This window comes from Sceloporus occidentalis, unplaced genomic scaffold, assembly GCF_023333645.1.
Source record: "Sceloporus occidentalis isolate IW3139 unplaced genomic scaffold, rSceOcc1.0.p SCAF_4, whole genome shotgun sequence".
Classification (NCBI taxonomy): Eukaryota; Metazoa; Chordata; class Lepidosauria; order Squamata; family Phrynosomatidae; genus Sceloporus; species Sceloporus occidentalis.
In genome coordinates this window covers 195234071-195249192 of record NW_028316984.1, presented here as the reverse complement: position 1 = coordinate 195249192, position 15122 = coordinate 195234071, and the positions used below count along the sequence as shown (strand labels likewise).

Here is a 15122-nt window from a genome sequence, read left to right as displayed (position 1 = left end):
CTTGCTTTCCTTTGCTTCATCCTTTAGATCCATAATTTTACCCTTATTGACTTAATCATGGGTCATATCAAAAACCATAATTTTGATCCCAAAAACCTGTCCTCAACTTGTATACGAGGTCAATTTATAGTCAAGCATATACAGTATGTCCTCTTTCTTCTAGATGCTAGCACAGTTGGTTTCCATGCAATCCCCTCTGAATTGTAAAGTAGGAGAGTATCTGCAGACATTAAAATGCATTAGGAATGTGATTTTTTAAAAAATTTAACTTTGTTTCTAATTTTCTTAATAGGAAATTACCAATCTGGCAAGGCTACCTCATTTAACAGACCTGTGCCTGAATGACCCCCAGTATGATCCCAACCCTGTCTGTCTTCTTCGCAATTATACAACACATGTGCTGTATCATATCCCTCAGCTTCAAAGGCTTGACACTTATGAGGTATCCTCCAAAGAGATCAAGGAGCTGGCAGAGGTGAGTCCTGGGTGAGGCTCTGTAGACGTGGAAAGTTTGACTAAAATGTAATAGAAGTTGGAACTCCTATAAATCTGTAGCGTATGTACATTCTTATTCATGTCAATAATATTACTTTTGTTTTGTGACAAGTTATATGCAAGGTGAGACAAAAGTCATTTAACAGATGTACTCATTAATGCAAGATGAAATAAAATAAATGTACAGTGGTACATTCAACAGGGTGAGAGGTGAAGGACCCCATGAATGTGGAAAAATGCACATAAAAATAACACTATATTTTTAACCTGAGAAAAACCTCTCTAGTAATTTTCAGATGGCAAGTCTGTGGTCAACATCTGCCAGAAGTTGATCATAGAGTCATGCTGGAGGACCTACAGATGCCCAGAGAAGTGTTTTCTCTAGGAACCTCTAGGTTCTCCAGCACATTTCTATGGACAACTTCTGGAAGAGTTGCACTGGAGGACATAGAGAGAACACATTAATCAAAATCACAAATAATTGAATCCGCAAAAGTCAAATCTGCAAAAGTGGAAGGCCAACTGCAATAACAAGTGTTAAACTAGAAGCAAAATCAATTTACAAATCAATTTAAAAATATAGTTACCATATATACTCATGCATAAATCAAGAAATTTTAGTCAAAAAAATCAACTCAAAAAACCTGGGTTGACTTATCTAAAAAGGAACCATCCCCTTCTCTGAATAAAGTGGCGAAAAGTGAGAGCTTAGTCCGTCTCAGGAGAACTGAAAAGAAGCACCAACCCCCTCTACTCTTTCCACCGTGGTGCTGCTTCTGATGTTTTTGAATGCCTGGTTGGGAAAATGGTAGTGACAGTGGCTCTTTGGCGCTTTCTCTCAAAAAGAGTGCTGAGAAAGTAGAGAGGGTCAGTACTTCGTTTAGGTTCTCCAAGGATGGACTGAGCTCTTAACTTACACCGCTCTTCTCAGAGAAGGGGATTCCACAAATGTTGTACCAGCAATGAGGAATCTGCATTGGAAGATTTGAATAATATATTTATGTAGGTTTGTTAGTTTTTCTGGGTTAAAATCAATGGACATTCAGTACTGATCACTGTGAAGTGACTTTTGCCTCACCCTGTATATTTTGTGTTGTGTTGTCTAGTTACTACAATAGCAAAAAAAAAATGCTTAACAGCATGATTATAGTTCTATATTATAGCTTAGTATTATAGTATACAATAATGTAATTATTATTTTTGTTTGTGTTTACATTCAACAGTACAACTGCAGTTTTGTTTTTGTGTTTTTAATATTGGGCCTGAACAGGGTCACTTTAGAGGTATGCTGTTTAAATGATGCCTGCGTCCTAAGAGGCCGGAAGCCACGCTACAGCCACGCTCCAGTCCTAAGGACTCGAGTACGGCTTTGGTGCGGCTTCTGGCCTCTTAAGATGCATGTATAATTTAAACAGCATACCTCCAAAGTGATCCAAAGCAGCTTTATTTTGGCCTGCCTGTTCGGGCCCATTGTTAACATTTCCTTAAATGTAAAATACAAGAATGCCTGTAAACATATAGATGTCCTTCTTGGGAAAAGTTTGTTTTTCTATCTCTATTACAGTGGGGCTCTAATTCTTTTAGTTCTAATTGGTTTTTCATATTAATGGAAAAAAAACACACTTTTGGTTGTGAAAGAATTTCTGTGTTATTCCAGGCAGCACCCGAAAATAAAAAAACAAAATACATACCCTATAAGAAGAGGGGGGTGGGTTGTCTTTGTACTTATTAAGTGATAACATTTTGAAATCTGATGTTCTAATAAACAAACATTTGCCTATTAATAACATTCATGATTTGTCATTAATGGTTTTTGTGGGTTTTTCGGGCTATGTGGCCATGTTCTAGCAGAGTTTCTTTCTGACGTTTCGCCAGCATCTGTGGCTGGCATCTTGATGCCAGCCACAGATGCTGGCGAAACATCAGAAAAAAACTGTGCTAAAACATGGCCACATAGCCCGAAAAACCCACAAAAAACTATGGATGCCGGCCATGAAAGCCCTCGACTTTACATTGTCATTAACGCATCAGATAAACCGGTGGTTTTGAATTGCCATGATTTTATTACATCAGATAATAGATTCTGGCTCCTTTGACTTGTCTCTTTTGGTGTTCCCTTTCTCTTGTCTCTTTGGAAGACTACAGTGATGAAAAAAGTGATGTACTACAACATGCGTATCAAGAACACTCACAGGCAGCTCAATGAAGAACTCGAAAAGCTGAAAGAAAGGAAGAGTAAGCTGCAGAGGTTGCCAGAAGATCGCATTAAACATTTCAGCTGCAACATCAAGCATGTAAGCAAAGGAGGACACAACATCAGTTTAGTGCATTCTGGTTCAGTACCTGTTCTGGGGGCAGATGGGGATGTTTCCACCTATCTCCCATTAGCTCTTGTCCTGCAAGTGTCTGCCAACAGTCACTTCTTACAGTTCTTTCCATGTGGATGGAGCTTCTCAGCCTCCCTGCAGCCCTCCCAGGTGGTTTGGCAGCAGTTGTATGATAATCTTCTTCTCTTCTGTCCATAACCATGGAGAACCTTCTTTATTAAATGAACTTAGCTTGACGATAATGCATATATTTTAGAAAGTCCTAGATTTAATACCTGGCATCTTCAAATGGAAATGGGAAATACTGCAGCCTGGGACTCTGAGTTGTGGTTTCAAAGTCAGCATTGATCTGAATGGGCAACTGTGGTGCATTGGCTCTCCTTCAAACCTGGGGGGTCCGTACCTCCACCATGCCTCACTACACACACACACACACACACACACACACACACACACACACACACCATGTTTGCAAGACTTTTAAGAAAATTGGTCCAAATTGCATCTTCACATTTCTCTCTGGTGAAGTCAACTTTCAGCTGATTGTGTCTGTGTGTGTTTAAAATCTTCTTCTGGGCATAAAATGTCTAGATATAAATAAATAAATAAATAAATAAATAAATAAATAAATAAATAAAGTATATATTCATATTTATTTATTTATTTATTTCCTGCTCTTTTCCCAGGACTGGGACTCATATATCTCTAATATATCTATTAGAAGGTATGAATATGATAATCCCTCAGTTTTGATTTCATTAGGTGATGCTCGAGGTGATGCTTCCAAATATATCATGTTGTGATTTGTTTTATTTATTATAGTCATACCTGAGACTTGTATAAAATTTACAACATTACGTAAGCTACATCAGGTGTCTGGAGTTTTGTTTTGTTTTGAACAGCTGGAACGAGAACTATCAGAACTTCAGGCATCTGGCAAAAAGAAAGCTAGCAAATCTGTTTCCAGCCAAGACTTTGAATGTGAAAAGTCAGATGGGGAAGCTGAGACTCCAGATGAGGACCGGGAGAAAAACAGTCTTGAGCAGCAAATTTTACATAAACTGGACTCCCTGAAAAGAAGGATAAACTTTTGGAACAAAAAATTAGAGGAGTATGTACGTTTAGACAAGAATGTATTGATTGCTATTGGGGCTGAGTGGACTAACGGTTTGGTTGCTCCTGCACTTGCTCTTTCAGAGAATTCAGAAAAGGTGTTTGTTTTTTTAACTGCAACTCTCAGAATTTCCCTACTAGCTATATTAGGCTGAAGAACTCTGAGAGTTGTAGTTCAAAGTAACAATTCATATCTCCTTCCTTGGAGGTCTTTAAACAGAGGCTGGATAGACATCTGTCAGGGATGCTTTGATTTGGATTTCCTGCATGGCAGGGGGTTGGACTGGATGGCCCTAGTGGTCTCTTCCAACTCTACGATTCTATGATTCTATGGTCTTTCTCTTGGGCCTCTCTAACACTCCTGACCACTGAAGGAGATAGCAAGGTTATCCTAATGTGTTTATATGAAATCCTATTTTTTTCTGCAAGAATTTAAGATGTGTAGAAATTGCCACAAGGATCATAGCAAGAAATGTTGTGTAGTTTGGGGAGACTTGGTGCTGAGTTACCAGAATGTAAACGTAAACAGCCTAACATTGCTTAGAATGCTGGACTGGGAGTTTGGCAATCCAGTCAAATTTGCTGTTGTGAGGATAAAATGGAGAGAAGTATGCCACTCTGAAATCTTTGGAAGAAAGGTGAAACTAATAAAGAAATGTTTAATGTTATTAAAATTCCATCATATACTAACATAAAATATAAGAGCAAAAACATTAGTCAGCTGACTTGATTGACTGACCAACTTTGACAGCAGCTTTATTTAAAATAAAATCTTCATTGTTAAAACTTTGAGATTCATGTGTACTGGGGCACAAGTCTTGACAAAAAAAAGAAAAAAGAATACATTTTTTGCATGTATAAAGGCGTATGTGATTTTAATTGAACAATCGGTGGGGCTTCTAGCTTCTGTGTCAATGTAGTGGTGAATCTACATCTGGTTTTATTTCAGATTTTAACACAACTATCTAACATCCAACTCTATGATTCTGTGCCAAGGTGTCACCAGGGGGGTGCAGAACACACCAGGTGGCACCCTAAAAGGGGGGGGGGGGTGACACCATTGCTCCTCATACAATTGGATTTTGCCAGAAACAGTCTGTGGCATTTGCCTGTATCTTTAAAATGCTGAAGAGATAGTGTGAATGGGGTGAGGCTCAGTGGGAGGAGAAAGAAGAGCCCCTGGTATTTTTTTTAAATTTAAATTTAAAATTTAAAATTTTTAATTAAAAAAATAATTGAATTTTTTCCTTTAAAAACCTCACATTTTACAAATGTTCACTTTAATCACATGAAACTATGTATATGTAAACACATTTATTCTGTTCATATAATATTGTAATTTAAAGATAATTTTAATTTTGCTAGTTGTTTATGTCACAACTATTACCATTAGATTCAGTGATATACAGGAATTACGATTTTTAGTAAATTAGTACAAAAAACATTACTAAGTATTCTGTATGGGTGTAGTATGGGAGGAAGTCAATGGGGGGGGGGCGTGTCACCATGAGTTACCACATCAGGTAAGACCAACCCTAGTGATGCCACTGCTATATGTGTTCAGCTCCTTGCTTGGAACCATGGCTTTCCTTTCACTCAATGGTAGAAGGAAGGAAGATTTGCTCACCTGTAGGGTGATGTCCTTGTGTAATCAGGGACTACGATACCCCACCAGCTGCAAAGAATTTGAGCTTTCATCATCCAAGGTGTGCAAAAGCCTTTCCCCCTCCTGCTGTGAGACATCTGTTCCTTCCTTTAATCAGCAATAAATTCTTCTTCTACACCAGTGTTTCATATTAATCTTGATAATATACTGATCTCTGGGGAGAAGCCATGGCTGGGTCTTGTCCTAGTTCAGAATACCTTCCAAACTGAATGCTTCCTGTTTGTTCTGTTGTAGAATTGAAGCTGTTTACCAAATTGAAGTCAAGAAGAAGAAGAAAAACAGTAATTTGGCAGTGCAGTTTTTGCTTACTGAATTGGAAACAGTAGGAAACGTACGCTTTGAAGAGGGCTCACCCACTGATGCCTGGTACAGCTGTTTTCAGATGTTTTAAAAACTTGAGTATGTAGCATATTGGTGTCCCCTCCCCTATTAATTTTTACTAGTTCTGTTTTCTCAGTTTGGTAGCATCCACGTTCGGCTATATTATAATGTAAACCTGGTTCTGAGAGATTGCTCTAACTGCAATTGGGGAAGTTTGGTGAGCTACCACTATAGCTCAGGGACAGAGTGAGCACTGGCAGTAGTGGCTCCTCAGGACTGCAGGTAGCATCCTTTGCTAGCTCTACCTGGAGATCCCTGGTGGACATCTGTCCAGCTACTAACCAGTCAAAATCAAACTAGATTAGGTGTATTTACGTGGTATGGTGGTATCTAAGAGGGTATGTCACTGAACAACATTGACTGGGGCATGCACTGGTGTAACATCTAGCACTAAAGCTCCCACTCCATAACTCCAGGCAGTAATGCTGATTCCCATCACTGAGCTAAAATCACTCCAGTGAACATGTTGAAATAAAGTCACTTCAGTGTATCACCGTCACTGCCACCACTATCTCCATGATTGTTAACTTGACCAAGCCTCCCCAAACAGTAAAAGAGACCCTCTTGGTAATGCCAACACCTGTGAGTGTTGTTTATCCTCAAACAAATTTGATATTTGTTGCAGTCAAACTAAGAGAACAGAGGTTTTGAAAATGTGACAGGTAGGGAATAGCCCACTGTAAATTGCTGCTTGGCGTTTCTGCCCCTTCTCCAGCAATTACTTGTAGGAGTAATACCACTGACATAAATCCCCCTGTTCTCCTTGCTACAGGTTTAATTCGTGCTATGAGTTAATTCTCTCCCGATTTTGTGCCTGGGACTTCAAAGCATACGGCATCACAGGATTGAAAGTAAATCGTGTCATTAGGGTGCACAATCGGATCTTGAGGCTGAAATTTGAGGATAAGTTCCAGCGCTTTGTGGACCGAGAAGATTTAACTGAGTCTATGTAAGTGAGAAAATTTTAAAGAATGTTCTCCAAAGAAAGGAATAACAGCAAGAGAATAGGTTGAATCCTCATGTGCATAAATAGGAATTTACCACTCTTGTTCTTTCTGCAACATCCAACATTGTTATCTCTCTGGAAAGTAAGTCTCTGCCAAAAAAATAAAAATATGTTGCAGCATTACTAATTCTCCTCATCGTTGTTATTTTTTCTCTCCAGGAACTACAGGAAGATGCTGGATTCTCTCTTCTATATCTCCCCTCCTGAAACGTCTTTGAAGAAAAAGCAGTTGATCCAAATTTTAGAGGAAGGCTTCCAAGAGACAAAAGTTAGTATAGATTGAAAAGTGACAAGACTAATTCCTCTCTCCTTTTCATGCTGCTCACCTCTTGGCCTCATTGTGTCTTGAAGTGTTTTGTCTGAATTATGATCTGTGTATTTATATTTTCTTTTTAAAGAAATGTTCCAATGTACTGTGGTTCTGGGACAGTATCACTTCATAGTACCTGCAAGTGACAGAGTATCAAGATATTATGAGCCACCTTGGAACTCTTATTGGGAGAAAGATGAGAGACAGGCAGACGAATTTTATTTTCCCATGAATTCAAAATAAAGCAAACATCACCCAGCAGGTAGAAAACTAGCCCTAGAAAAGTTATCCTAACTTGATTGCTAGTTTTGTTTTTTGAGCGGGTGTTCATTTGTAATGTCAAAAAACATTAAAATTTTGACACCCCCCACTTGCATTGTGAAGTGGTATGGCCCTAAGAAGGCTTGGAAGCCACAAATTGGAAGAGTACAGTTAATCTGCATTTAAAAAAACATTTTGTACCCAGGCAATCTAACTTAATTTTTAAATCTAACTTTAATTCTGTAAAATGTACAAATTATGTAGATTAACTACATGAAATATTGTTCTCCATAAAGTAGTATGATTAAAGAAGGGCAAAGGTTGTTCCTTTTCCAAACAACCACTGGATTCCTTCACTTTCAGCAGATGCATTTTCAGTCCCAAGGGCTAGAAATTTGGCCCTTAAAAATAACAATGATGGCTGATTTGTAGGAAACTGAATCCTGTGGCCCCAACACATTCTATTTGTTAAACATATGATATTTTATTTTAAGAATACAGTGGTGTAGATATAGGTATAGCTAGAGACATATATTTTTTAAAAAAATATACCACATGTTAACAAACACGTGGCCTGAATCCTGTTGCCACTCATAATTAGAGTAGATCCATTGAATCATCTGGATTTACCCATCTGTTGATTCACCATTCCTCTAAGTGGCTATATACTAGTTGGAAATAACTAACAGTTTCAGGTAGCCTCCTGCAATTAATGATTTCAGTTCGTCCATTGTCACAACATTTCTGGGATTTTCTCTTTTCTGCCTCATGCCACTGAGTTCTCACCCTCCCCTCCCTTGGTGCTTTCTTATTCTTCTGCTTTCCTCCACATTGCTTTTATCAGTATTGTTGTTATTTAAACATTTGGAATAGGGGTGGGCAAATTTGGGGGTCTGGTGGAGGCAAATTTTAACCTCTAGCATCACCTGCAATCTGCACCAGGCCAGAAATGCTAAAATAAATTATCATCACCACCGCAGTTTGGTTTTGTTGGTATGGGAGTATTTGGGGAGCTCAGTGCCCTGTTCTATACCATCCCATCGCTCTGGGAGGTCTTCCATGGAAAGGAGGGATATAAATACAATTTTGATATAATACAGGTTGAGTCTCCTTTATCCAGAATGCCAAAATCTGAAATAGTCCAGAATTCAAATTTGTCCCCATGGGAGCTGAGACAGTGGCCCAGAACAGACGGGCCGTTTGCAATGCCCTCACCACATACTAGGGTTGCCTTGGGGTGGCACACCCACACATCCCTCAACCCTAGCACTTGACGAGGACATAACAATGGTGGCGCCCTGTATAGATGGGTGCTGCCATTGTTACATAAACGCTGCTCAGTGTCTGCATGGTGTGGCACAGCGCTTACATAACAAGTGTGCCAGTGGCACACTTGTTACACCGCCACCACAGCGTAAAAAGACCCTGCTTTTGGGGGGTTCTTTTTCCGCCGGTGGGAAGCCATCAGTTTGGTGGCAGCAATTTCCCTCCAGCGGAAAAACAGGTGCTGGCAGGCCACCATTTTTCGGTGGTCTGTACCATGCCAGTGACATTTTCCCTTTCTGATGTTTCAGTGTGTACAAACTTTGTTCCATGCACAAATAATTTAAAAATATTATGTAGAAAATTACCTTCAGCCTGTGTGTATAAGAGTTATATGAAACACACATGAATTTCATGTTTAGACTACAGTCCCTTCTCCAAGATATCTCGTTATGTATCAATAAATACTCCAAAATCTGGAAAAAAAATCCAAAACACTTCTAGTCCCAAGCATTTCAGATAAGGGAGACTCATCCTTTACCAATTTTTCTACCCACCAAAACAAAATTATGGAGGTGGGGTGTTTCTGGGGGAACACAAAAGATGGTTCTTGCAGGGTGTATGTGACCAACAGAGTATACAGTATTTTGCCCATCCCTGGTCTACAAGGAGACTTGTGGGGTAGCATCCAATCAACATGTTCCGATTTGCTCCCCCCCCCTTTTTTTTAGACATCTCGGGGTGATGAAGCAGTTCTGCTTACAAACAGCCTAAGTATCTGCGAATGTCCGAGAATCGAGTATTTGCAAAAACAAGCCAGAAGTAGAAGTGAACCAGATGATGTGTTCAGACATGGTAAATGCTAGAGATACTGTTTTGTTTTATTATTAATTGTATTTATATCCTGCCTTACCTCCAGTTACCTCAAGATCTCCTCCTTCCCACTTTATCTTCACAATAACCCTGTGAGATAGTCTGGCTGAACAAGACTGATCCATAGTCACTCAAAGAGTTTCATGGCTCACTGGGGACTAGATTTTCTAGGTCCAGTCCAGTTCAGTAAGGCACTCATATCAGTGGTAGATATGTTGCACATAGTGGTGAACCCTATGTTTTAACTACAGTATTCTCTCATCTTTCTATTCTTGGATGGGCATGAGCATCCTTTATGTGGGTGGAAAGCAGAAAATAGCAATTTTTAAAGCAAAGGTACAATGAAAGCCAGTCTTTGCTTATTTGGTGTGGTTACACTACCACTGAGTTATACCTATACTGTATAAGAGCAGGAATGCTGAGTGAATGTTTTGCATCTCTAATTGCTACATCATATTGGTTCTTTGCACTAGTCTTTCTCCATCTGATGACCTTTAGATGTGGGGAACTGCAGTTCTCTGGCTGGGCAAACCTTGGAGTTTCAGTCCAACACATCTGGAGGGCACAATTGAAGAAGGCTCCTCTGAGCATTGGTATATATGTTAAAACTGATTTTGCTAGTCAGTCAAAAGTCTTTTCAGTTAAAAAGGCAACACAGGCCTGGCACAGGTACTTTGAATTTCTATGGAATATTTGTGGGCCTCTCTATATGAGGTCAAACTAGATAAGCTTAGCATGCATTTTAGAATATAATAATAATAATAATAATAATAATAATAATAAAATTTATTTATATTTCCCGCTTCTCCCTTCGGATCAAAGCGGGATTACAACAGTAGAAACATCATAAAATTCATAGATAATACAAAATACATCAATCAAAATAAAAAATAAAATAAAAAGGGGAAGAGTTGTTACAGAATATGTGCTTCTTCAACTACTAAGAGATGCCTATCAGTGATAGCTTGCCCTTGCCCTACAAATTTGGCATTTTGTGTGCTTCGTTTTCTGTTTGGTCACTGGAAATGAAGCACAGGCTTAATTTGTAAGTCTAATGGCTGAGTCATGTATCTCAAGATATCATGCTGCATCACTAAATTGACATTAAATTAGGAGGGGTTACTAATATTCCATAGGACAGGTTCAAAATTTAAAATGACTTTAACAGATTAGAAAGCTGTGCCAGAAATGAATTTCAATAGGAACAAATGTAGGATGCTACACTTTAGCAATAAAAATGAAATGCACAGATATAATATGAGTGACATCTGGCTTGAAGGCAGCACATGTAAAAGGGATCTAGAAGTCTTAGTAGACTCACAGGCTGAACATGAGTCATCAGTGTGATACGGCAACAAAGGGACTGAGCAGACAGGAAAAGGCTGATTTCAGTTTTTCTCAAACTAAAGTAGTTGGAAACCCTCTGTCCATACGGCCCCCTCTTAAGGCAGGCCGGATACCCACTAGCAGTCCACACCACATGGTGTCAAGCCACACCTCTTGGGTTTTTTCCCCACCTTCCCCCCCCCCCCATGCATGCACACTGTTGCACAAATACACCACCTGAGACCAGAATTATCTTCCTCTTCAGCATACTTGTGCATCATAGGTTGTGTAACAGGTCAATGGTTTGATGGGTCAGTGGTGCAGCTGGCCACTTGTGTACCCGTATATGCAAAAAAAAAAAAAAAAAAGTATGGCAAACAGTGGCACCACTGGCTGTGTCTCACTGATCCCAGGGTGGATGCTCCAGACAACTTCCATACCCACGTGGGCTTTCTTGCATTCCTGCACTCATGCCATACTGTTTCTATATATGCGCGATGATTCAAATTTTCTGCATTGAGACAGAGTATCAGAAATTCTTCTTGCTCCAGTTTGTAGCCCTGGAGCACGACTTCATGTTGGTTTCCATCTGGTTTCACATTGTACATCTGGTTTCACGTTGTAAAGGTAGGCTTCAAATCACTTTGGTGCTGCTTTATTTTGCCAGTGTGAACAGCCTCTCAGAAAGCCAAATGCAATTCTAGACTGCATCAATATAGTGTCTAGATCGAGGGAAGTAACAGAGCCACTCTATTCTGCATGGTCACGCCTCACCTGGACTATTGTGTCCAGTTCTAGGCACCACAATTCAAGACTGATGTGGACAAGCTGGGGTGTGTCCAGAGGAAGGCAACTAAAATGGTGAAGTCTTGAAACCATACCCCATGTGAAGAGAGATTTAGGGAGCTGGGTATATTTAGCCTGGAGAAAAGACTGTTAAGGGGTCACATGATAGCCATATTCAAATATTTGAAAAGATGTTATATTGAGGATGGAGCAAACTTATTTTCTGCTGCTCCAGAATCTAAGGCACAGAGCAATGGATTCACAGAGATTCCAACTAAATATTAGGAAGAACTTCTTGATGGTAAGAGCTGTTTGACAGTGGAATATGTTGCCTTGGAATGTGGTGGAGTCTCCTACTTGGAGGTTTTTAAACAAGAGGTTGGATGGCCATCTGTTGGAAGTGCTTCGATTGTGTGTTCCTGCATGGTAGGGGGTTGGAGCTGATGGCCCTCGTGCTCTCTTCCAACTCTATGATTCTATGATCAGGAAAAACAACAACATAATTGCAGGGAATGCACATTTTCCCTTTAATGTCTAGTATGACAGGATGAGTAGGGAAGGTATATGTTCTTCTAGTATGAAGCTTTAAGATATGGCCTCATGATGACTTTAACACATGGGCAGATATACAAATGAGCCAACAGTCCTTTAGACATTTGTTTAGTATGTGGCTTGGTTCATTATCTTGAAACATGTGGGCTTTCACACATTTCACCAGGAGTCCTGATGGTGCAGTGATGAAATGCTGATACTGCAGCCACAAGGTTGTGAGTTTGATCCCAGGGCTCCAAAGGTGGCTCATCCTTCCAGCTTTTCGTAGGTCAGTAAAATGCCCCAGCTTGTTGGGGGCAATTGGCTTACAGAATGTAAACCGCTTAGAGAGTGCTGAGTTCACTGATAAGTGGTATAGAAATGTAAATGCTCAATGTTATTTCACTGGGATGTTATTGTGTAGCTTTTGTAAATGAGACCCTCTTTTGTCTTTTCCTTTCCCAGGGAAACTCATAATTTCAAAAGTCTTTCTTGGACACAGCACTCAAGCTCATGAGACAGATCCAGTCAGCCGTAGCAGCTATCCTGCGGTCAATTCTGTGTTCAGGCCTTGCAGATCCTCCCAAAATTGCACCCGTACATCCTGCAGTGGGATTTTGGATCAGCCAGAGAAACCAAAAAGTGAGTGAACTTTTCCGAGTGGAGTGTCTTCTTTCACACACAGGGATAGGAAAAAAGTTTGGTCTTTCAGATGGTACTAGACTCCAGTACTTTTCTGCCTAAAGTAATCTGGACAGTGGCAAGGGATTATGGGAGCTGTAATGCAACAACACTGGGAGGGCCATACATTCCTTATCCCTGTACTAGAGTTTAGGAATTAAAAACTATTATAGTTTTTCTCTCCACAAGTATATTTTTCCTGAGAGTAAGATATATTAGGTTGCTTCAGTTCAAGTCACATGGTTGGTAAAGGGATACTTGGTAAATAATTTGCGGTGCTTGAAAAAGTTGCTACTGGGGGGCAACATCTCTCATAATGTCCCAGCCAGTATGGCCAATGACTGGGGGATTCTAGAAATTTTATTCCAACCCCCCCTTTTTTTCCAAGCTATTATAATTTGATTCATCTCAGATCATCTCCGTCATCATAAGCCTTAACCTAATGCAAAGTCTGGTAAATTCTTTTATCATTGGTAAATTCTTCAAATGGTAATTGAAACTTCAGCTGTTTGGAGACAGCTGCTACAGAGAAAAGGAGGAGAGAGGTAGCTGGGCAGCCATTAGTTGATTGAGCTCACTGCCACAAATTGTTGAAACATCAGGGCTTAACATTGGTGTTTTTCTGGAGGATTTTTTTTCCAGGAGGAAGCCCACAGTCCTGTTCCAGTAATTTCCTAAGACTTTTCAGTATGGACACTGATGGAACCATGGCAGTCACCTGCAACACTTGTGGGATGTTTGTCTTCTTGCCTACAGAAGTGGAGAACTTCACATGCCCCAAGTGCAAGCTGGTAGCCCTCTTGGAGGAGAAAGTGCAGCAGTTGGAGTCCAGAGTAGCTACACTTCAGTATATTAGGGAGCAGGAGGATTTCCTGGACACAACAGAACTAACAATCCTGGACGAATACCGCGCAGAGGAAGATGCTGGAGCCGAGGAGGTCACTTCACATACACAGGAGGCAGACAGCTGGAGGAAGCAGGCAAAGAAGGGATTGTTCGGGGAGCTTGCAGCTAGAGAATCGATTCGAAGCTCTTTCCTTTATCAAGGAGGATGAAGAAGAGCAGCATGGACAGACTTCAGGGACAGAGCAGGAGAGCCTGAGAGTCCCACCCAAGGGAACAGCCGCTGCTAAGCCTCGTAGGAGGCGTGTGGTCATAGTGGGGGACTCCTTGCTGAGAGGTACAGAAGCAGTGATTTGTAGGTATGACAAGATGTCTTGAGAGGTGTGTTGTCTCCCAGGGGCAAAGATCCGTGATGTGACAGAGAGGCTGACAAGACTGGTCAAGCCTACTGACCAATACCCCTTCCTTTTGGTCCACGTGGGAACCAATGATACTGCAAGACACAGCCTGGAGAACATCAAAAGGGATTACGAGGCGCTTGGTATGAAGCTGAAAGGAATGGATGTACAGGTTGTCATCTCGTCTCTTCTGCCAGTCGAAGGGCACGGTCCAGGAAGGGAGAGGAAAATAGTGGATGTGAACAACTGGCTTCACAGATGGTGCCGCCGAGAACGATTTGGATTCTTCGATCATGGGCTGCGGTTCCATGAGGAGGGACTTCTTGCAACGGACGGGTTGCATCTCACGCCAGTTGGAAGAAATGTTTTTGCCAACAGTCTCAAGAACTTGATCAGGAGGGCTTTAAACTGAGTTCCGTGGGGAAGGGAGACAATATTAAGGAAGGCGAAAGGGCTGGAGAAAATAGTCAAACAGACATAGAGGAAACAAGAAAAAAAGTGCAAGGACCCAACAGTGGGAGGCAAATAAACGTGCACAAGCAACAAGTAAATGGGACCCGTGGTCTGCGATGTCTCTACACTAATGCACAGAGCATGGGAAATAAGCAAGATGAACTTGAACTCCTAGTACAGCAAAGCAAATATGATATAATAGGCATCACTGAAACCTGGTGGGATGAGTCTCATGATTGGAATGTGGAAATAGAAGGCTATAACCTTTTTAAGAGAAATAAGCCAAACAGGCAAGGAGGAGGAATAGCACTATATGTCAGAGATATTTACACCAGTGAAAGATCCAGGACATCAATCATGGGAGCCAGGTGGAGAGAGCATCTGGATAAGAATCAAAGGGGAGGGAAAC

General features: G+C 40.6%; 1 protein-coding gene across 1 annotated transcript in view; it reads left to right on the top strand.

Annotated features, from left to right (window-relative positions):
- The window catches only part of LRRC9 (leucine rich repeat containing 9), a 94866-nt gene that overhangs the window by 6715 nt on the left and 73029 nt on the right, over nt 1-15122 (top strand). Inside the window, exons 4-11 of the mRNA XM_089522792.1 lie at nt 293-475; nt 2634-2789; nt 3725-3933; nt 5836-5967; nt 6755-6931; nt 7148-7256; nt 9554-9677; nt 12804-12980. Coding sequence (XP_089378918.1) covers nt 293-475; nt 2634-2789; nt 3725-3933; nt 5836-5967; nt 6755-6931; nt 7148-7256; nt 9554-9677; nt 12804-12980 — 1267 coding nt within the window. The remainder of the gene's footprint in view (nt 1-292; nt 476-2633; nt 2790-3724; nt 3934-5835; nt 5968-6754; nt 6932-7147; nt 7257-9553; nt 9678-12803; nt 12981-15122) is intronic.